We start from the raw sequence: 24480 nt of genomic DNA, 5'->3' as shown, positions 1-24480 counted from the left end.
GGGTCTATGCCTGACAACTTGGGAGAAATTTTTAAAGGCTATATCTGTTTTTGAATATAGCATTATTGTAAAATATATTTTACGTTCTTAGACATGCTAATGAGCCATATATTTGGCATAATAATAAGCCTAAATATTTGGCAAAACATTCAAGTATTGTTCACTTCATTTTTTTTTGGAAAAAAACGTAACCAAAATGTGTTGTATTTACGCAAAAACGATGCCCACAAAATACATTTGGTAATGCTCTAAAACGCTGAAAATGGCATTTTTAAGGCTCTGAAATTCAAAATTTCTCAGGAGAGATAGCCTCAGACCCCCCCAGGTGCGGAGCGCCTCCGACGTTTTATGACTGATGTTTGAAAAATCCTAGATCCGCCCCTGGAGAGTGGCTTATTCAAAGTCAAAACAAGGGGTCATCAAACCAGTGAAAGTTGACAGCACTTATGGTTAGCACAGAAAAATAAACTTACCTTTTCTCAAAGTGCAATGCAAAGCCAACATAAATAATGATTTGCTTTTCAGGATATGTTAAGGACTTGATGAAAGAAGTTTTGTACTGCAGACGCATTAATCCAACACTGTCCAAAGCTCTTGATGTCGCTGGAGTGAAAGAAATACATGTCCCATTGACTCGCCACAAATCAAAAATCAGCAAAACTGAAGCCATTAAGCAACATAAATCTTGCTTTAATAAATAAAACGCAACTAACCATTCAACATTTCCAATTCTGTGAATGTATTCATCTTCGCTTTCCGATGACGAAGAATTGTCATCATTTTGACCACCTTGCGCGTTGGCCAAAGGCTCAAACATTTAAGGTTGTACCTCATTGTTATTGATGACAATATTATAATCGGCTTTTTCATCAGAAGAATCCATTAATTTTTGTCAAATAAAAAACAGTAATAGCAAACTACCGAAAGCCGTGCAAGCACCGCGTGCAAGTCGTAGAACGATATTAAGGCTAGTTCACATATGTCTGCGGTGTGCCTGCGTTTTTCCTGCGGTATGATTTGGGTATGATTTCGCAGGCAGCCTGCCGGTATCCTGCGGTATCTCTGCACTTGCCTGCGATTTCTTTATGTGGTAATTTTCTTCAAAACAAAAATGGCGGTAAATAAACGACACTTGACTTCTTTACTTCTTTCAAATTACTCATTACTGTTAACTTTGGTAAATACTTACGTGCAGGGAAGAAAAATGAGAGCACAAAAGAGGAAAAGAAGGTTTTGGGTGAGACCAATGCTACAACAACGCAAGAACTACGGTCAATTTCACTGTTTATTAAAAGAATTACAGTTGCATGATCGTGAATACTTTTCAGGTATAGGGCTGTATTTTATGCGAGGAGCATTGCTCGATTATATGAGTTTTATATTTGAAAATGTTATCAGGCGTTTGTGTGCAAACTTGTTACTAGAATTGAGATGAACACGTTTTATTTCAAGGTTCACAAGAATGAGTCCTGAACGATTGGAGCATTTGTTAAGTTTAGTTGCACCATATATGAAGAAACGAAGTTGCCGGAGTAGAGAAACAATCTCAATTAAACGAAGATTGGTGGTTACACTACGATATCTTGCCACAGGTGACTCACAAGAATCCCAATCATTCAATTTTCGAATTGGTAGAAGCACAGTGTGTATGATCATAAGAGAAGTTTGTGATGCAATTTGGAAAGCATTACGAGATGAGTACTTGAAGCTTCCCAAGTCAGAAAGGGAATGGCATGGTGTTGCAGAAGAGTTTCTTCAGGAATGGGGGTTCCCTCATTGTATTGGAGCTATCGATGGAAAGCATGTAAACATCGACTGTCCCAAAATGCTGGATCTCTCTTTACAACTATAAAATTATCACAGTACTGTGATCATGGCGATTTGTGATGCAAAGTATAGGTTTTTATTTGTGGACATTGGAAGCTACGGGCGTGACAATGATGCAGCTATATTTTCACAAACTGAGATAAATAAAAAAATAGAAAATGGGCAACTTGGCATACCAGGACCGTTTATGGTTAGTGAATATAAGTTGCCTTATGTTATCACTGGAGATGACATTTTTCCGTTGAAAACCTGGTTGATGAAACCATATCCTGGAAAAGGTCTTACTCAAGAACAAGCTATATTTAATTATCGATTGTCTAGATGCAGACGAACCATTGAAAACACCTTTGGAATACTGGCAGCTAGGTGGAGAATTTATAGACGACCAATTCGAGCTGCAATTACAACTGTAGATCTTATTGTTCAAGCAACTGTATGCTTGCATAATGATTTGTCATTAACTCAAAACGCATATTATATTCCAAAAGGTTTTGTTGATGTTGAAGATGGATCTGAGAATATTATTAATGGGGAATGGAGACACATCACGCAAGGGGATGAGAGCACTTTGCAAGCAGTTCGACGAGTTGGGAGCAATTCTTATTCATTTACTGCAAAGTCTGTGAGAGAGCATTATTGTGAATATTTTAACAGCAACTATGGAGCCTTGCCCTGGCAGCTAAATTATGTTAGATACTGTGGAAAAAGATGCTGAAATGTTTATCAGCTAAATATGAAATTTTCAAAATACAATATTTGGGTCTATATGTAATCCTGAAAACCCTAATGTAAAGGGAGGAATTTGTAAACAAGCAATAATAATTCATCTATTTAAAGTTCTTAACTTCTTTTAAGAAACTAACAATCTCCTTGGTCAAGATTGTTATTGAAGTTCATCCTTTGCTGACTTAAATTATGGTGCTGCATCCATGGGTTAGGGGGGTGAGAAGAAGTATGGATTTTTTTGTGTGGCCTGTTGTTGGGCATTACATTCCATTTCCATTTCGTTCATCACTTTCAAAATATTTAGCTGGAGCAAAGACTTGTGTGAAGATGGGATGCGTTTGAATTTGGAAACCAAGCTCAAGCAAAACAATGTATCTTCATCATTTTTGGCAATGTTTCCCATGTCAGCATCTGAAGAAGAAAGTTGCAATATGGCGGAATTGATGCCATGCATGGTCTTCATGACTTCCTTTTCAAACCCAAGTGCTGTGTTAACTTTTTTATTCTTAGCCCATGGCCTGCAATATTTTTCTTCTTCTAATGAGCATATCTTTCTTTTGTCAAGCGTTTTACTATCTTTGACTATCTGTATAGCATCATTATTACCACTACCAATATCTGCATCCAAGTCTTGTCCTCCATTGGATGAGGTTTGATCAGAAAAACTGGCTGATATATCGTCCGAATCATCGTCTACAAACACCGTGCTAACTTTACTAGATTCGCTTCCCTCATCAGTTAGTTCTATTGATGCATGGGAAGTTTTCCCAAGAGGATAGTTCGTGGAAGTTGAAAAATTACTTGTTGTTTGACGATGTCGAATATGTGTAATTAACCATCGCAGATGTTCTAAATCAGGCCTGATTTTAATATCTGCCCGACCACTGCCTGATTTTCCCTTAATATTCTTTATGTACTTGGAGAAATTTGTTCGTATTGTGTTGTATCTTTTTTGCACACTTGCAACGTCCAATTCCAAAGCTTCTGCCACAGCTTGCCAAGCGTTTTGTTTTATCCTTTGATTTTTGTAATCTGGACACGATTTATCGTATATAGCACGATATATACGTATGGTATCCATAAGTGCTTTGTTCTTGACTGTTTCAATAACTTCATTGGTGTCTGAATTGTTATTTTCGTCCATTTCGGTGCTTTGTATTGTGCGTTTTGCTATTTCGTCCGCCATGTTATCCACATCAGACCGATGCATTGTGGGATTCGACAAATCGTTCAGGCATAACGGCGGACCATTCACATATATGTAATTGCCGCCGTATACCGCAGACATATCGCAAACTTGCCGGGAAAGTTGAACTCTAGTCAACTTTCCCGGCAGGCCGCCGATGTTGACACAGATAACCTGCGTTACCGGCGAGCGATTGTTCACATATACAATAAATAAGCGCAGGTCTTGTCGGCGGTCATTTCGCAGGCACACCGCAGGCATATGTGAACCAGGCTTAAGAACGATGCTTGTTTATGTCAACAAATACGTCACTCTTTCCCAGTTCCCAGACTTAAACAATCTCACAGCGTTTTAGCAATGGTCATCGAATGTCGTGTTTTTACCGATTATAACCCTAAATATCTTTTGAAATATTTTGCGGACGACTTTGAAACTTGGTACGTCTTATTTTCACGCTATAGGCATTACAATAAAATAACGTTGTCTTCTAGCTTGCATTTGTCCTTTAAAGAGGAAAGACGAAAAAAGTCGGGCGGAGAAGAGATGAAAATATCAAGAATGATGTTCGGCATAGTCTTAAAAAACTTGTTGAAGAATGAGGAAATTGGAAGAAGGACAGCGGAAACAGAATTAGGAATGAGCAACTGTGCAACAAAGTTAATTACAGTGGTATTTTCAGTTATTGAGCTGATAAGCTAATTAAACTAAGCATGGAAAGAAGTACCAAAAAAAACGGTGGGAGAAGTATAGGAAAAGACGAAAAAATGGTATAAGAAACGTGAACTTAAAGAACAATTTACCCAGGACTGACTGTGGTGAAGAGGAATCATGACCACCAAACATGTTAAGAGGCGAAGTCAAAGAAAAACAAAGAATTTAAACCCAATTTTATGCATGCGATTACTTGTGGAACATTTGTTTGCAGTTGAAGAATAATGTGATCGAAAACAGTTTTGGAAACTATTCTAAGAAACTAATAGAAAACTTTTTAACTTGCGTATTTGATAAAAAATGAAAAAAAAATTTTTGAATATATGTCTTGTAAAAGTGCTTAAATTGTAATAGTATTGTAGATTCCTAAAGCTGTGAATAAATATCTTATATAGACACACATTTGAGCTTTTATAAATTACTAGTTTCATTTGCACAGAATAGTTTAGTCCTGCTGCACTAAACAATTCCAGTTTAATCTTACTAAAGCATCACTAGCTGAGAGAATGACACATGCATTACTACAATGAAAAATAAAAAACTACACGACTTCCTTGCGATAGTCATGCACACTGGCCATCTATCCAAGAGAACAAGCATAGCATGGAACATACTCTACAATATTTTTTTCCAAATTAACACTCACAACTTTTATTTCTCAATCACGCGACGAAAAAGTGATTGTGTAACTGACCTCTGTAATTCCAAACGTCTTCACTTCTTTCCCCAAGAAAATCAAACAGGACTTTCAACAAGTTTTGCTCAAACATGACAGGAATTAGTTTCAGCAACAGCATTCAAATGAAGAATCTTGAATAGCATATCTAAAGATTATAGTTAGTGACTTGGTCAACATGTGTAAAGTAGCGTGCAGAGTCCATTTAGATAATACAGTATGTAGCATTTACGTTTGACAATTTGTGCTGATGAACTTTCTGCACACATCGTACAAACTACGGCAAAAGTGAAAAACTTAAAAAATGCAGCTCATTGTTATCATTTAAACGCTAATGAAGTTTGCCTTTTGTTTTGTTGATTTAAAAAAACAATGTCCTTAGCCTATGCTTGTTGTTTGAACACCTGAAAAGAAGTCTGCCGAAATACACCGTGCTCTTAATTGAAAATGACATTTTTATTACAGTATACGTTTGGTTTTTATTAAGAAATTTTTAAAACTACATTTCCTAGAACAAGTTCATTTTCTTTGCAGCAAAAGGAATGTATATTGGTAACTTACTTATTATTTATTGTGTTAGTAATGCAAATAATTATGCCTGGAAGCATAAATACGATGAATTGAGACCCCGTTCACATAATACTGGTAGAGTTTGAAACGATTCAAAACTCTTACGGTATGGGGTAATGTTCACACAACACCCGTATGAAAAAGTGTGAAACCGTAACCCTAGCCTAAAACGAACCACAAGATGGGCATTAAACGAAATTGGCAGAATCAATTCTTGGAAAAGAAAAATTCCTAGTAGGCTTTTTTCCCTTCTTTGAGCTAAATTTTGCAAAACACACACAGGCTTACGTCATTGAGTTGTGACATGTTGTATCAAACACCTATGATATGGCTAGGTGGCTGGAGTATTGCTAATGAAATCCATTGTTATGTAAGACATTGTATGAAAAGTAAGGCCTTCTGCGAAAATACTCAAATCTGGTGCATAAACAAAAAAATTGTGTCTTGGATTTTTAATCAACTCTTGATAAGTCACCTCCAATTAATTATTTTTTATGTTATCATCCGCAAGCCGGATCTTTTGATAGAGAAAGCTTAATGAAAAAAATAATGGTGACTATCAAGTAACGAAAAACATTTCAATCTTCATTTGTCATATATTAACGAAATGATCGGAGAAGAGCTAAACTGTTCAAACCATGTTTACTAAGTAAAAATGTTGATATGGAGTTGAAATTGAAGACAGCTAGCATCCCGACAGTTTTGGGAGTTTAAAGAATCTTAATCAACTGGGATCTTACTGCACATTGCAAAAACTTTGTGTCTAAAACAACCAAGAAACGTCAGTTTCGGATGCAACCAGAACAACAAATTGTTAAAAAAAGGGACCAATATAAAATTCGTTTTTTCTTACCAAATGTTGAATTGGTTGCCAATTGTTAAAACAATCAAACAGAAATTGGTTCAAATTTTCCTTACGCATTTAAAATTGGTTGAAATATTCAATAACATAAACCTCAAAAAATTGGTTAAAATTAATAATAGTTTGATAAAAGACACACAAAGTGTAACATAGCTATGAATGTAACAAAACTTACTTCTGAGTTGTATAATCTCAACCAAAATTGTACTAATGCAATCCATTATAAAAGTTTCTAAGGAATGTGTTTTTGCAAGGCGAAAACAGAAAAAATATCAAATTTTAAAATTTATTATTGGGTAGATGTGTATCTGAAAAATACCGTAAACATTAGAATTGTTGAATTCATGTTCAACAAATCTTTCTATAAAGTAAACAGTTAATGATCTAAAGAAAGATTCAACTTAGGAGATGACTAGAGTTAGTTTTAGTGAATCAGATGCATGCTGATAAAAACCGTTTTAAACTGAAATAGCTAATATATTGATCTTATTAGGAATTTGTTGCGAAAAATGTTGCGACACAGTTTTTTACCTAAATATATTGCAATTCTTTTAAAGCTCACAAAATTGTGTTTTACGACTCTATAGTTTGTGGAAATTTTTAGTTTTTTACTGAGTTATTCTTAGGTTCACTTTATATGTAGATTTACTATAGAAAACTACGGTTATTCATAAGCTTATAGTTTTGGGAGAAAATACTCCTGCATACAATTGGTCTTACACACTGTCTTACAATTTTTGCAAATTTTCATTATTACAGAAAACGGTTTCTTCATTCAAAAATGCAGTTTCTCAATTAAAATAATTTATCATGAGATTCGATACTATGACTGGTTAATATAGCTGAGTGCAAAACTAAAAACAATTTTAAAAATATCGCAATAAGCTTTCATGTTACGAGATACTTGTTGTGAAAGTACTCAGAGTTCTTAAAATCAAGCATCTTCAGAGCTTTATCCAATTTTAAACACAAATAGTATTTCTCGGCATCTTCATAATTATCGTATTCATAAACATCATCATCGCCATTATCATCATCATCGATCTTGCACACGGCATAAGCAAAAGGCCGCCAAACATTTACTCGATCTTTGAAATAAACGAGACTTCCTGAGTCACCATTCTGCAGAAATGGATTACGACTTTTTATTTTCACAGCATTTTTGAAAATAAATTTCGAACTTTTGTCAATGAAAGAAAAATTTCGCTCACTTATATAGCCCGTAATTTGATTACTTGTTCGCACTTCCACAACTCCTTTCTTGCTTTTTGCCGTTTCGTAAAGTTCTTCATTTGTTTCTTTCAAATTCAAGGCAAGACTCTTCATTTCATTTCCACCGAGACGCTGAAAATCTTCTTTCTTACCGATTGGAATACACATGATATCTGCTTCACTGTTATATTTATTGATCGTGTTACAGGGAAAAGTACCAAGTGCAAGTGGTTTTTCTTTGTTACAGTTGGGTGGCTGATAAAAATATTTGTTCCCATCATTTTCATTTCGCGCAACATGAGCGCATGTCAATACATAATAGTTTTCTTTGTTACGACAGAACATTGTTAAAGTACCGTGAGAGCTGCTGTTCACGTGAAAATCATCGTTATGAAAACTATCGTTATTTTGAATGTGAATATCGCCATTGAATGGCAACGTGCTATCCTCAGGGCGGAGGTTAGATAACAGTCGAAACTTTACTGCTTTTGATGGTTTATTCTTGATTTCAATAAAAAACGAAGCTTCCCAACCAAACACATCATCAATTTCTTTTCTCAAAATATCTTTTGATTTTCTTTCTACGTTATCAACTGTGACATACAAATGTTCATAAGGCATGTTTTCGTTTGGACCCAGTAGACCATAAGCTTCACAAACCCACGGCAAACTAAAAGTATGGGACAAAAAATAGCTATAAAGGAATGGTAAATGAGTAATGTGCTCTAGTTTTGGGTAATGGATGTTGTTATAAGATAATTTCTATACATGTCTCAACTCCAAAAGCAGTTTATCAGGACTGCAACAAGTAGCACAAAAAGTCCTGCTATATCAGTTTTAGAGCGTTGTCATCGAAGAACTTTTCACATGCTGTCCGCCATCCCCACTGCAATTAAGATCAAGTTATTTGTTGGCAATCGTTGCTTCAGAATTTGCCTAAGTAAAATCGTTTAATGTAAAGTAAAATGGCGGTGGTTAAGATTATACGAAAACCAATTTTAGAAAACTGACATTGCATAATAGATAAGACTTATTCTATTTCACGAAATAAGGATCTTGTAAAACATATATTGAGGAACGAAATACAGAAGCCATTCGTTTACGAATGATAAACAACAATAACAGTCGGGTCCAATCCCCTTATTAATTAACGATTATCCCATTATGCTCTATCCACCCCAAAGTCTTTTCTAGTTTTGGAAAGCGTAATATAAAGTTGTCCTTTGATATTTGTTCATCATCTCAATTTTCAAATAGCCCTTTCTTGCTGAAATCGAGTAATCGGCGTAGAGCTAGTGGTGCTTACTTGCTAGGCTTTGTGGTCGCTGGTGTGGGTTCTCTGGCATCCTCAGGTATCTTGGTTGCGTTTGGTGAAGTCCCATCTGCGGTATCTATGCTCGGTAGTGGTGCTGGCTCCGGGGTATCAGTCTGTGTCTCCGGTCCTAGACGTGGTAATGACGGTGTTGGTTTTCTGCTGGCTGGTTTTATTTTGTTGGGAGTAGGGTTGTCCAGTGAGACTTTTGGTATTGGCAGCAGGTCCGTATCAGTAGTATATTTGGGTGACTGCTCTTGTACAGGTGTGAATTGCCTGAGAAATTTTCTGTTTCTTAGTGTAATTCTGTTGGACCCGTCAACTTTGACGCGGTATTCGTGGTGTTGAAGGACTTCGATGGCTGTGCCAGTCTTGTCCATTTTGTGGGGTACGCTCCTGTTTGGTTTAGTATTCTTATGTGATGTCAAATGTCATGGACTTAATGGGTCTACCGAAGACACATTGGGCCCGTGATAATTTCGTATCAGTATCAGGCGTATTACGATATTGTAGAACAGCAAGTCGTTTGTGTTGAGGCTACCAGTAGGGCCGGCATTGTTCGTGATGAGACGTTTCACAGTTTTAACGATAACCTCGGCGGGGCAATTTGAGTGCGGGAATGCAACGAAGGCGAGGCGGTGGTGTACACCCATCGTTTGAAGAACTGCCGTGTTTTGACGGCGGTGAATTCAGCTCCACCGTCAGTAGCGCATTCGTCTGGAATCCCTAAGGTGGTAAAGAGGCGTCGTAGGCAATTGATTAGTCCGTCGCAGCCGTCTTTGGCTTATTTGATAATAGGCCAGTTAGAGTAACGGTCTACGAATACGAGATAGTTGGATCCTTTGTAGTGGAAATAATCCGCACAGATGCACTGTAAGGGGTAGGCTAGTGAGATGGTTGGTGTAGGTAAGATGCAAACACCCTCATGGATTTTATTTATGATTACGGATTTGGATTCCTCAAAGAGTGCGTTGAGCTCCTCATCCCAATAAAACTTCGTGCAGGGTTTTAGCAGTTTTCTAAACTGCAGCATACGTTCATATGGTCATACACAGGCTATCAAGCACTGCGTTCTCCTGGTCTCGGTTTGCGTTGTGTTTTGCATCCCAACGCTTAGCTTTGTCTTTGCTTCTGCACATGGAAGCGTTGTGGTTAGGGCGTTCGCAGTTTTCGCACATTTTACCGTAAGCCGGGCATTTTCGTCGTCGGACATTGGGTGGGGCGTTCCTACCATGGCCATGTTTGCCACTGTAGGAACATAGTCCGATTTTATTGGTTTGCACGCCCTGGGTCATATTTTCTTGTTTGCCGCGGCGATATTGGCTTCTGGTTGCATCGATGCTTCGGCTGTTAAGGAGATGTGTGGCCGAACGTCTGCCAGCTTCTTTGGCTTCCATGAACAGAAATGCCTCCTCCAGTGTCATATTTTAATTTTATCGCTGAGCAGGTCTAGGTTGATGTCGCTCTCGGCGATCCAAACGGGTAATGTGTCGCGGAGGATATTGTCCGCGTAGTTGATTTCTGTTGCACAGTTGGGACAGTTAATCGTAAATTTGCATACGCTGGCTTGTCTACGACGATGTGCGCCGAAGCTGCGAATTGTTTCGTCACGATCCTGGCTCATGTTGTGCAGTTTGATACGGGCCAGCATCGTGTTTTCCTCTCGTACAGCGAGTTCGCGGACTGCAGCCATGACGTCGTCGATGGGTTTGTTTGTGAGGGTGCCGCCAGCGTTTTTGGTGAGGTCCTTACGAAGCGTTTCGTCACAGCATTCGAGTAATTGGATGACTTTGTATATGCCGATCGTTTTTGTGGCTTCGACATAATCCTGCCAGCGTGTTTGGAAATACGTCACCTCACCGTACCCGGCTACGGATATGGTTGACCTTCTGAGTTTTTCGATCTTGGCTGTGGCGTTGATGCCCGTGGGTGTGTTTGTCGCTTGGTTGTTGTTGTGAACGCCGGTCGAGTGAATTTGTAATAATACCGCTGCGAGTTGGTCCTCAGCTTCCTCTGTCTCGTATTCACAGTCTGGACAAGAGCATTTTTACCTCGGCATTTTCTTGCACGCGTAAAGTTACGACCTGCTAATAGTGAATGGGAAGTACTTGTAATTAATCAGCGCCGTCGGGAAAATGGCGCCAAATATTCGCAATCGATAAGATGGTGGTTTACATTGTAATTTTTGCTTTATCTCAGGGTCAGGAGGGAGTGTTATTGATGCCTTTATCGGTGCTTATCGTTACTTTGGTTGTAAGGCTTCCCTTGGGTTGATAAATTTCATAGATTTGCTCCTGTCCCTTGGCCAAATAGGTTCCGTGTTGTTGCTGACGGCGTGTCGCGTTTTGAACTACTCACAGTGTTGGGTCGTCCGATCTTTTCGTGTGTATTTAGCTCGTCTGCTGTTTTAGGTGGCTTAGTTGTTGTTTATCATAGATAAGACTTAGTCTATTTCACGAAATAAGGATCTTGTAAAACATATATTGAGGAACAAAATACAGAAGCCATTCGTTTACGAAAAAACAAACAAAACAAACAATAACAGTTAGGTCCAGGCCCCTTATTAATTAACAACTATCCCATTATGCTCTACATAACACTCGAATATTAGTCTCCAGTCCTCTCAAAAAAACTTACTTTTTCAATATGTCATGTATGTCGTCTCGAAGATTGTATTCTTCGTCGAGAAACCTGTCTTTAAAGACTTCAACGTTGTTGACCCACTTAGTGCAGCTAGACTTGGTTTGTTCTAAAATTCAGACAATTAAATATCACACGCAGTGTGATATTTCATCTCTTCAATTGCATTCCAAAAATAGAAATAATACTTGTGATTAAATTCAAGCTTACCGTTATCATCTTCGATATCTTCGTAAACTGGCTCCACTTTTGTAAAATAATACTGATTGCCAGGGGCGGAAAGTTTGTAAAAATTTTCTGTTCTTTGATAAGCGCCCGTCTAAAAATTGGACGTTTTAATTAAATACAGATATGATGTAATATGACACTGAGTTGCTTAAACGAAATATTCTCTGTCTGATTTTTTCTCAAGCAATCATTTTCAATTGTTTCTTGACACACAATCATTTGTATTGATTTGATAAAACTTTAGAAATTTATGGCTGTAGGCATTGATTAAAAAACTGGTGATGTTTCTCCTAAAAGACGACATCGTGCACTTCGCGTTTGCTACTGTTAATTAAAACTAATATGTATTTAGATAAATTGTTTAATGTTTGCTGCATGTAAACGCTTAATAGTATATTGCGCTAAGACTAAATGCAATCCTGGTAACTGTAATACAGATAAGTTTAATATTCTTTCGATTTTCATCAAAGCATCATGCCTAAGCAAAGCAAACTACACAACCAAATAATGCATTATCTGGTACCTTAAAACACAATGTCTTTGCTATTTGTTGTGCCTGTATTTCTGTTATGCGTTTTGCTTTCACGCACTTTGCAAGAAGAGCAAGTAGAACCTCTTCCTCTGACATTCTTTGGTTAACATTTAATCCTCTATCCTTCCTGTTGTCATCAATACTTTTCAAGTCTAAAATTAAAATATTTTTAAAGGTAAACTACCCAGGAAAAAGTACAAGTGATTTTGTAATCATACGAGTGATTTTGTATTAAAAAATGTACCAAAATCATTCGACGAATCAAGATGATTACGCAGATGGTGATATTATGGCATTCGGAATTTCTTTGTTGGCAAAAGAATATTTATCAAGCCATGCAAAACCTAGAGGCATGTAGCAGTAGTTTTTTGTTTGTTTATTTTTGGCTTTACTTTTGAGTGATCGGGATAACTGTCACACAGTAAAGTTAAAGATTTGCATCAGTTTCAGCTTTTCATATTATGTACTGTGTTGCCGTCTCAAGAACAGATAAGACTATCTTATGCAAATTTTTAACAAGCACATTGAGTGCAAAGAAAAATAGCTACTCCACTTTTTAAAGCTTTCATCAAAAAAAGTCAATTATGAAGTTGTTGTATTACTATGTTACATGAAGGAAAGTATGCCTTAAAATAGGTTTTAAGTTAGGTATACCGTCATATACTTCTTCGTCAACGTTCATGGCCATGGGAGTATACTGATAATTGTCGATAATGTATCTGTCATAACACTTTTCCATGATCTCAGTTATAAAAGGCACGTCATCGTAAAAATCCTCGTCTTTGTTCTGAAAATAAGAAACTTTAGCTATAACAATTTATATGCTTCGAGGAAAACGAATAAATACGATCACCCAAGATTCTGTCCGCAAGATTTGCAACTGTACAGTAATTTTGAACAGATAAAGAATTTATTTCTCATATACAAAGACTAATCACTACATTTTGGCGAGGGAAAGATGCTTCTTTGTTCTAAATGATTCAGTTAAGTAGAGTGGATTTTATCAAGTTTACATAAACACCACTCTGTCATTGTCACCATGTTTTGTAATGCAATTATCCCACATATAAATCAAATGAATAATACATTAAATGTCTTTGCCACATGAGAATTGTATGTCGATGTGAGTTAAACAACACATGCTTCACGCACCAGAATGTAAGAACTTTTTGCAGTCTAAGACAATACAGGAAACCATGTTTTTAATCCCACTATGTTAACAGTGTTTCACACATTGACACCTTGCCCCAGGTTTATTTGACAATTTTGGCACTCTATATCCACACTCTACCCAATTTCAAATGCTCATAAAACATAATTTTCAAACTAAACATTTTCACATTATGTACGAGATAGCTCAATCTCTTTCTTATAAAATATTTAACTGTAGCTATGGTTATATCTGCACAGATTATTACCAGGTCTTTTTGTTTTTTTGGCACCTCAAACTTTCTGCTGTCAATGCCTTCAAGTAGCTGTTGAACAAAATCCAAAGAAACTCTTCCCCCTTCTAATATGTGACAAACGATATCTGTATTAGATTCGAACATGAAATCAATTCCCTTGGCGATGAGCTGCTGTGGGGATCCAGATTGTTGATAAGTAATAGTCACTTTTGTTTTTTCTGCAGGATAATAAACTAGAAAACATTTGATATTTTATTAATATTGTAAAAAGAAATGACATTTAAAGAAATCTTAACATCTTGAATAAAATTTGAACATAAAAAATAAGGCATATATCTCAAAAACATTTGTAATCATGAAAAAATGTACTTACTTGGCGTGCTGATCTTTAAGGTGAAAGTATTGAGCAGTTTACCAAGAACAGTTAATTCGCTATGTTCGCCTTTAAAGGTAAATAAATATTGCCCCTTTGTTGGAAGAGGTTTTTGAAACGAGAAAAGGACAGCAGTTTCTTCCTGGACATGGAAAAAAAATTACTTTAGAATATAGTTTTTTCTTAATGAAAATTAGAACAAAAAAGACTAATGCAAATAACTACTGTTGCTGGGTAAGTTAAAACGTCGTTTACTGAAACATAATTTTGAAAGTATTTAAAAGCCAACATGCTGTTATACAATGAGCATTTTTTATACAAACTGAACTATATTGACAACACGCACTTATGTAAATTTCTGTCATGCATGAAAGCACCCTCTGTCCAGCAAAGTTTTAACAATAGCTGATTTAGATCATAGTAATTTAGTATATTGAGAAGCAGTATTAGCTAATAACATTTTGTGATTTGAAGTTTTGCAAACTTAAGCACTTACGTCACATAAAGCTTTTGAAGGCACAATTTCTTGTAATGAAAACTTTTTTTGTTCTATAGTTCAAAAAAACAACAAAAAGATTTTTCAAATGAAACAAATCATCAAAACAGCCACTTTTATTTTCGAACTGCATTAAGGCTTCATACCTTGTTCATCGTTTCCGTTAGATTGCTATAATAATGCATAATATATAAACATTTAGCATATCACAAAAATATTATGGTCTTCTTTAAAGAAACTTACTTTTAAATCTTTTATTATCTTCTTAGGTAGGTAGCCAATTCGCCCCTTGATTCCAACGTACCACCAATAGTCATCATTTTTATCGAAAATCGTAACTTGTTGTCCTTTGTAAACTGATAGTACATTTTCGTCTTCGCTCTCATATCTAGCTAAGGTTCGTCCGCGAGATATGATCGCAATTTCTCGGTCAGGAAGGGGGGCTGCCAAGTAATTTACAGGCACCAATCCAATTCGACCATACAGATTCCTCACCTTCCACCAGTTTTCATCATTGTTATCGACAACGTCCAATATCTCGTTTTTTTCAACTGAAAGCTCATCCACAGCTCTTCCTTGGAAAGTGTATAAAACAATAGCAAGAGACATAGCTCAGCTGAAAGTAAAATAAATCAAATACACATCACAAAATATGATAAAAATGGTTCATTGCGAGTGTCTCTACATGATGTAGTTATTCATCACGCAGATCGCAGATCGAAATACTTGATGCAACAAAAAAACAATAAAACATACACTTTCCCTTTCCTATAAGCTATCTTTACAAAAACAGCGTCAAACTTCAAACATTTTTAAGAATCACTAGTGATGATGCACGCTTAGTACAATATAGATTTGTTAGCAAAATTGTTACTCTTAATTTTTTGAAATTCGTCAACTCAGCACATTCATGCATGTATTGAAGCATCCGATGTTTTATCAGAGCATCGCAGCAGCCTATACGCAAAAAGGCAGCGTTGAAAACTTATTGGAACAACCATTTACTTTACTTGTCAGTATTACGGTATGTAAAACAATTATTATTTTCATTGTGAGAGAAGTAAATGGAAATATATTTTTTGGCAAATTATTACAAACATATGGCATTCACAGCAACATACTCTACAGATGAATACTTAATTATGTGCGAAAATAACAATAAACTATAAGCTGCTATTTAGCCATGTGATTTTCCTGTGATTGCCCAGTGAAGTCGCATAGCTAGTTATTGAAACTAACATGATGAAATGACAAAAATGAGTCACACATAGCCAAATCGTATAATGCTATCGCATCAGGAAAAAGACTTATAGAATATTGATATACTGTAGTTAATGCGCAAGTATCGCTTCTAAGCAGCGCGTTTTTGAACTATGAACAAGTGCAAACCAGCCCATATGGAGCAACTAAACAGATTTAAAAGAAATTTTACGTCTCAAAACAAAAAAAATTTAATTTAGGAACAACCAATATTTGGGCTACAACTTGATTCATATAATTTAATTATAAGCTATAATATATACAAGTATATAATATATATTGTATCAATTGCCTTTGTACATACAGAACGTTGTATTGTTTTAGTAGGCACACTCTATCTTGCCCTATGTTTAAACTTTTGAGCAATTCACTCCTCACTTGAAAACTTCGATGCTGAAGGTTATTACGTGTTGCAACGAGCCGTGAAAGAACGTCAAAATAAATTTTCCGGCAAACATACAAACGAATGTTTCTGTTTGATAATGAAAGATCCTCGCTCCATCTTATCCTCCTTACATTATATTGTCTATAATCTTGTCTTCCTTACATTATGAACTAACGTTACTCGTATATAAATAATTGTTTAAATATAGAAAATGCAACGTAATCAATTTAATTACTTCTTCTCGTAAATCAAAGTTTAACATACAGTAAACTATAAATTTACTGTTTTTTAAGGAAGCATCATCTCTAATGGACAAATTAGGCAGACAGAAACTGTCCAATATCAAAACTGCGTCATCAATTAAACAAAACTTATCTAACGGAAATCGTTGCGTCTTCACACAAGAATTGAAACTTGGTTGAAGTTTAAATTCACTTCTTCCGTAAATAAGATTTTAGAAAATGTTGCAATTTACAAATAAATCCAAAATATTGCGTTCTTAAGCAGTTGCGACAACGATTTTTCCGGCACAATTACATAGCAAGTTTTGTCTTACGAACGTATATAGGTATATATAGAAAGTATTGTTTATTTGAATTTCCGTAATCACAGTATTCGATGCGTTGAAGCAGGGCGTAAATATTGTAAGAAGAAGAAAGTACACAAAACTACAATTGCTAATTCATTTAATATTATCCCCTAAGAGTGAGAAATCACGAAACAGCCTTGTCGGGATGAAATTGTAGTTTTTTTGTGAAATTTCTTCTTATTATCAATATATAGGTATATAGGTATGTAAATAAACAACAGTAATACTTACTTCTTGCTTTCCTAAGTAACCTTACACATTCTCCAGACAGAATTTATCGTGAGAATCATGCTACAAAAGCTGATTATTTCTTTCGGAGGTTGGGATGAATAATGCAGAGCATACTTGAAATGCTCAATTATAAAACCATTTATATCAAAGCAAATGACTAACTAAAGGGAAATTCCAACATTTGTAGAATTACAGCGGAAATAGTTGTTTGAACCCCTACAATTTACTTAATGCTTGATCGAATGCATGACATTCAAATTGCTAATCCATACAGCAGCCCCAAACATTACACAGAATGTGTGAAATATATTTAAAATAGCCGCATACTGATTTTTTCTCTTTTTTGAGGCAATGTTTGGATGATAGCCTCCTGCAACTTCCTTGAGAGGATGTGTAATGTTAAAGCCCTTGCGAAAATTTCACATTTGTTTTAATATATGAAATGATATGTGAAACTTATGTAAATCTGAAACACTTCATATATGAAATGTGTCAATTTCATATGTGAAATTCCAATTTCATATACGAAATTCCAATTTCATAAATGAAAATTCCATATTCTCATTTTTACATTCTAATAATATATCATGGACTTAAAGAGCATATGAAACAAAAATTATGCTGTTTAGATAATATTTTCTTTGAGCGTAAGTTTGAAAATTACAATATATTCTAAACAGTTCATTTATATCACTTTTCATTCTCAGGATATAGAAGTTTATGGAATGTCCGCTTTACACAACTTTTTATCAATTTTTTCAAAGTTTTTCTTTAAAACAACTTACATTAAGGAGTTGGTAAAATAGAGATACCTTAAACAGGAACTTTAAAAAAATAGCTATATGCATGACTTAAGTGTATGGATGCATGCCACAGTACTTTGATTATTGATACAGGTCTCATAAAAAGTCATTTAATATACAAAATATACGATTGAGACTTACGCCACAGTTTAATTTGTCTGACTTGTTTCAGGGTTACTGTTAATAAGAACTGCCTTTTCTGTTATGTCTACAGATGCATGACAGGAAAAGATGTGTTTAAATTCAAGCACAAAACATCTTCCACATGCCAGCTTAGAATAGTTGACAAAATCATAGCCGTCTGGCCTGATCAAATTCTTTTGGCCAAAAGCCACAATAATAGCAGGCATTAAAATTTTTTATTTCTCGAATAAATTACCTCTTTCACATGTTTTCGCATTAAACAGACAATGGCATAAAAAATTTTGCTCTGCAAATCCTTAAAATTACTAAACATCTAAAAATTATTTACAGCCCTTTTTGAAAGGTTTGAAAGGTTGTGTGGATATTTTCGAGAAATGAAAAAGCATCCTTTATGAGCTCAATAGTCGACATCTATAAAGTAAAATAAAATGAAAACTAGAAAAGAAAAGTTTCATCACGTAAAGATTTATAATAGGTAAACAAAGTGTTAAAATGATTCACGACAAAAGCAAGATTTCTCAAATTTTTGAGAAAAAATCCATTGTTAAAAAAAGCTAGTATAAGAAAAAAAACATTGTTATTTTATTGACGAAAAAACACCACTGAAAACATCGGAGAAAGCTTGTCGCAAATCTAATCTGTCTTGTTAATATTTTTTGCATAGAAAAAAATTCCGAGAAGAATACTTTACATCAAATTCTAGAAGTTTATTTAGATACAATTAGCTATTAGCCGTGATTTACCTTCATCAGATGAATTTTCGTGATTATTAGTATCTGTTTCTTAAAAGAATTCACAATCTTTCAAATCGAGCACCTTTAAAACTTTATCCAGTTTTAAGTATTTATAACTTTTCTCTGGACCAAAAGAAATGTCATATTCTTCACCCATTTCGCACACACCATACGCAAATGGTTGCCAACTATTGTTTCTATCTTTGAAATAAATAAGACCTCCTGAATCACCGTCCTAAAGAAATTGATAATCGCATTTTACCTTCACGACATTTATGAAAATGGTTTTTCTTGATTTTCACAGACATAAGAATAGTTTCTATGACAAATTAAGCCTTTAATGTGAGTACTTGTACAAACATATACAAAATCCTTGCCATTATCCACTCTATGATAAAGCTCCTTATTTGCTACTTTTAATCTCAAAGCAAAACTCTTCATGTCATCTGTACCAAGACGCGTTAAATCGTCTTTATTTCCGACTGGAATAACATCATATGAACTTCATTGTTCAACTTACTAACTGCGTCAGACAGGGGCGGATCTAGTATTTTTCAAACATCAGTCATGGAACGCCCGAGGCGTTCCGCACCTGAGAGGGTCCGAGGCATTCTCTTCTGAATTTCAAAGCCTTGGAAATGCCATTTCAGCGTTTTAGAGCAATACAAACTGTTTATGTGGGCATCGTTTTTTGCGTAAAAACAACACATTTTGCTTACGTTTTTTTCAAAAAAAAAAATTTCTACCAAGTTGTCAGGTATAAACACCCCTAGAGACCCCATTCAAACCTGTATGTAATGAGTTAAGTTAGAAATGAGGGATTACAAGGGACAGTTCATAGATGTAGAAAAGGTCAGACTTCAAACCATGCAAGTTTATTGTAACCCTTTACCCATCTCCATATACAGTACAGGAAATTCACCTTTGGAGAAAAAACTCAAAATATTTTTCTGCCAAAGATTAAACAAGGATTATAAAATTGTGAAAATTTGCAATTAAGGACAGCTTAATGCCATTGATGATTATTATGCATTTCACAAGACTATTATCTTCTGTAAGTATATTCAAGGTGTGCTATATATCAATTACCAGTAGCATTGTATTTGCCAATACAAACAGAATGTAACCAACAGGCCTTTAATCATATAATTACATGAATGTTAAAATTGGTTCATGTGTCATGCTTACTGGTCATGATAAATATATTTTCATATGATCAAAGCTCGATTAAATGTAAATCTGAAATAATTTAGTTTAGAAATTATAATAATCATCAGAAAAATTACCTAGTGATCATGAAAAATACTTTATTGTTTTGCCAAATTTCAAGGTTAATCTGCATACCTAGGAACACATTTTTACTTTATAGAAAATTTATTTCATACATCAATAGCCCTTAGGACTTTCTGGCAATTAATGTGGTATGAGCCATAGATCAACACACCTAGACATCTCTACATGAGGTGTTCAGTTACAAAAGGGGTCAATATGTGATATGGGGCAACAATTCATGTATGTGAAATACACAGGTTTAATACCATTCCAGTCAAATCGTCAAAATAAAAAGCTTTGTGGATCAGAAAGACTCATAATCACAGTTTATAGTAAATGTGTATTATAACTATCCAATGATTGAATGATCAATGATCATAAACTGAACAGCCCCAAATATTTGTATTAATATGGTAAATAATAGCATGGCACCTTATGGCTTCAGTTTTTTGTCCATTGAAAAACATTTGAAGGAAGGAAGAATTTTGCTGCCATAAAACGGCCAAGATTCCCCAAGCACTAAAGAAATCATAGCTAAAAGTCCTTCGGCAACAACAATTCTAGAAGCATCTATCTGCTTACCATACGCCATATTGACATACATCGCATCACACACTCGCATAAATTTACTTTAATAATTTACAGTCATGCATGCACTTCAGTTGTCCTTTACTTACGATTTTGGATGCAAATTTCTGCTAAGAGAACTCTAAATAATGATGGCTTGCTTTTCAACATCAATGATTGAAATGTCTCTCGCGAGATCGTCTTTGCCAAGCATTTAATTACAATTCATCAATGAATTGTTCACCCTCTTGAAAAAATTCACAGCCTGGACAGCAGCATTCACTTCAATGTATGAGTTTGTGAAGATTTCCATAAATTCCACCTGATTTTAGTTTATATCATGCTTTAGAAAATTACTATGAAACGATCAAACATTTAATTCAGACAGTGAGCTTGACTATGTTAGTTCAGTTGCCTATCAGTCGAAATCGGTCAAACAATCATAGTAAGACAAAAATTTAAACATACCAATTACACGATAGCAATTGGACTTCCTTATCGGTCTGGCCACCCCGCTTATCGGTCGAGATTATTTCAGATCGTCCACTGATCTGGCTAATGACCTATGGAATGGCTTAAATAAGCATTCTTGAACTCTGTTATGGTTGAGCCAGTCGAGCCACCAGCTTATCAGTCAGCCAGTTAATATAATTCTAGACATGTTAAAATCTACTGATCTGTTTACTAAGGTGGTATTTATATAAGTTTTCATTTATAAAACAGAATTTTGACGATGAAATCCAAACGATTACAGAACGGGAATTTAATGATCACAAAAAATTGTAACCATTAATTTTGATAAATAATTTTTGAACTATATAAACATCAGTCGCGTGACTGATTTGACATACCGTAGATCCGCCCCTGGCGTCACATGGGAAAGTACCCAGTTGTTTTTCCTCGTCACAGTTTAGTGGCTGGTAGAAATACTTATTACCGTCATTTTCTTTTCTGGCATTCACGTTATCAATTATGATAAAAATCTCATTTCCTTGACAAATGTTTTGAAGGCACAAACTTGGTCTGTAACGCAAGCAACATGTGCACAAGTTAAAGCATTATATTTTTTATTGTTACGACAGATCATTGTAAGAGAGCCACGAGAGCTGTTACTTGGAGAACTATTGTTGTCAACAAAACTGTTGATATTGCCAAAGTGCAGGTTGCCATTTATTGGCAACGTAGTATCCTCAACACGGAGGTTTGATAACAGTCGAAACTTTGGTGCTCTCAATGATTTACTTTTCAATTCAATGAAAATAGAAGCCTTCCATCCAAACTTATCACAGATCTCTTTTCTTAAAATTTCTTCAGATTTTCCTTCTTGGTCATCAACTATGACAAAGAAATGGGGATATGGCATTTTTTTATTTGGACCCACTGTTCTGTAGCCTTCACAAATCAACAACAAACTACAATAAAACAAAAAAAGTATTTTTGAACACCAAAAAATTTGATTGAATGACTAGAACGCAACATTAATTATAACTTGCAATGACAGGACATCATCCTATCACAAAAATATTAATCCGGCAAAACGTTTTTTACTTGTTTCGGGTTTTCTTGTACAATTTTCATGTTATATTTCCAAAGCAAATCCATACCTCTTGAATACATCATGTATATCATCTCGAATGTCATGATCTTTGTCAAGAAATTTATTTTCAATAATATCCACCATTCATGATGTATAGTCAGCATCAATTTCTAGACGGATGTAAGAAACATAGATGTTACACATTTTGACTCCGACTTATACAAGAAGATATTCGTACTGTTTTTGAACACGAGAAAATAAGGTTATTATTTCCAGCCAACAAAAAACAAACGTCGTAATAACAATATTCGAAACTAACTAAAGTGGTCTCAATGAAGCTGTCTTGGTGGAGTACAAAAAATTGCATTGTTGAAAATTTTGGAAATTTAATATCAAATTCTCTAATGTAATTCAATTAATTTTTTTTCTTAATGTAGTTACTATCAAGGTTAAGATTTTCTACAGAAAACATTAGGGGAGAGAAAAAGAAGTGGAAAGATAAAGTTTGAAGAATTAAAGTTGTTATAGAATATGTACTCCTTTGGGTGATTGCCAGTTTCTCTCTTTGATGGTTGGTAAGTGCCCACGTCTCTGCTCCATAAGTCATTGCGGAGTATGGAAAGATCAATACTCGGTGTCACGAGGAGAGATAAGATCCGGAATGAAGACCTGAGAGCAAGAACAATAGTGAAGGATGTCATCGAGAAAGTTAATAAAGCAAAAGGAAAGTGGGTAGGACATCTAGCCCGAATGAAAAATCATGAATGGGAAAAGAAAACAACTGAATGGACCCCGTGGAACAAGAAAAGAGGCAAGGGAAGACCAAAAAGGAGATGGAGAGATGACATCGAGCAGAGAGCGGGCAGCATGTGGACCCAGAGAGCCCAAGACCGTGAAGAGTGGAGAAAGATGTGGAGGCCATCCACCAGCAGTGGCGTGACAGGCTGATGATGATGATGATGATGATAGAATATATTTCGTTTCTGCCAATTTTATTTCTTGCCTTTAGCTCACTGTCGTAAAAACCTTTAGTATTTTATCTACGTAGACAATATCGTCTTTCACAATTTAGATGGGAAATGAAGAGCAAATTCTATCATGAGTTGTTTTATTTACGAAATAAAATTATAATAACGTACTTTCCATGCAGAAACATCTATTAAAACAAATTCCATCCAGCATTTCAAAAATTTATTTCTGACAGAACATTTTCATAAAATTAGAACAAAAATACTTGTTCAAATTGACCTATCGTTTGCGATTATCGCTTTCTCGATAACATTTCTTTATTCAAAAAGGTTACAATCATCTCAAGGTATTGACGCAATGACCAATCTTTTGTTTTCAATCTTCAAACCAAGATGTCAGCAAATTAAAACCGACTTCTTCATATTTAAGCCCAGTTAATGAAGAATATATAAAGATTGCAGCAAAAAATGTAAAATATATATTGGTAATTGCATAACAAAAACCGCAGGGTTTAAAAAACTTAGTTCAAGAGACAAAAAGTCACGTTCATCACAACGTGATGCTTTGTCCACTGAAACAAAGAAAGTTCCACATCTTGGTTTGCATGAATAGGACACAGTTTCATAATCAAGACACATATAGAGCATCACGAATGATATTCTTGCAAGTTTCAAAATAAGTAAATTTAATTCAAGAGACAAAAAGTCATGTTTATTAACAAATCATGACAACGCGACGCCGTTGTCCTTTTATGTAACAAAAGTTTGACATTTTGGTTTGTCTGAATAGGACACAAATATAAACATACATAGAAAGCATCATTAATGATGTTCTCGCACGTATCAAAATTAATCATACAACACTTTGCTTATTTGTAATTAACAATTCAATACATACTAAAACAGATGCATGGCTTACAAAAATCTCAGGAAAACAAAGAAATTTGTGGCTCATTTGCTTTTAGAATTTTGGATTTAAGAAGCGCTTGTTTAAGAGCTTGTTCGGTTTGGGAAACATTATGACATCTTATTAGCTATACCCTTCATCATTATAATGATGAGAATGACAAATAATTTCTGGTCGAAGAGAAAGTCTGTTTAACGAAGCATAAAATAAATAAGTCAGAGGGTTTTATACTGACCAAAGCCGGGAGAACTGTTTTATTGTACAAATAAAGGTACTGTTGTGTTGAATCGTTAAGAGAATTTACACATATATACTTTTATGATTGC

The 24480-nt window shown here is 35.2% G+C and overlaps 1 protein-coding gene and 3 long non-coding RNA genes across 4 annotated transcripts; 1 reads left to right on the top strand and 3 right to left on the bottom strand.

Annotated features, from left to right (window-relative positions):
- The first annotated feature begins 408 nt into the window (after window positions 1–408).
- On the top strand, window positions 409–634 carry LOC124439089. Its single transcript, XR_006946268.1, has 2 exons — window positions 409–449; window positions 526–634. It is a non-coding gene; the product is annotated as an uncharacterized LOC124439089 (long non-coding RNA).
- Window positions 635–6830: 6196 nt separating this feature from the next.
- On the bottom strand, window positions 6831–17449 carry LOC124438814. Its single transcript, XM_046989030.1, has 11 exons — window positions 17223–17449; window positions 15001–15373; window positions 14904–14928; window positions 14758–14810; window positions 14262–14403; window positions 13901–14121; window positions 13137–13269; window positions 12474–12634; window positions 11933–12041; window positions 11720–11831; window positions 6831–8440 (listed from the first exon to the last, which is right to left on the bottom strand). Exons 2-11 carry the CDS (start codon window positions 15364–15366, stop codon window positions 7447–7449), a joined length of 2316 nt encoding a protein of 771 aa, XP_046844986.1. The 5' UTR covers window positions 15367–15373; window positions 17223–17449; the 3' UTR covers window positions 6831–7446.
- Window positions 17450–18365: 916 nt separating this feature from the next.
- On the bottom strand, window positions 18366–19101 carry LOC124438837. Its single transcript, XR_006946176.1, has 2 exons — window positions 18913–19101; window positions 18366–18580 (listed from the first exon to the last, which is right to left on the bottom strand). It is a non-coding gene; the product is annotated as an uncharacterized LOC124438837 (long non-coding RNA).
- A 2990-nt stretch (window positions 19102–22091) lies between these two features.
- On the bottom strand, window positions 22092–23774 carry LOC124438585. Its single transcript, XR_006946141.1, has 3 exons — window positions 23419–23774; window positions 22347–22449; window positions 22092–22154 (listed from the first exon to the last, which is right to left on the bottom strand). It is a non-coding gene; the product is annotated as an uncharacterized LOC124438585 (long non-coding RNA).
- Window positions 23775–24480: the final 706 nt, after the last annotated feature.

Source organism: Xenia sp. Carnegie-2017, unplaced genomic scaffold (assembly GCF_021976095.1).
Source record: "Xenia sp. Carnegie-2017 unplaced genomic scaffold, XeniaSp_v1 HiC_scaffold_19, whole genome shotgun sequence".
NCBI classification, from domain to species: Eukaryota; Metazoa; Cnidaria; class Anthozoa; order Malacalcyonacea; family Xeniidae; genus Xenia; species Xenia sp. Carnegie-2017.
Note: the sequence above shows the minus strand (reverse complement) of the source record. Positions and strands in the feature narration are given on the sequence as shown.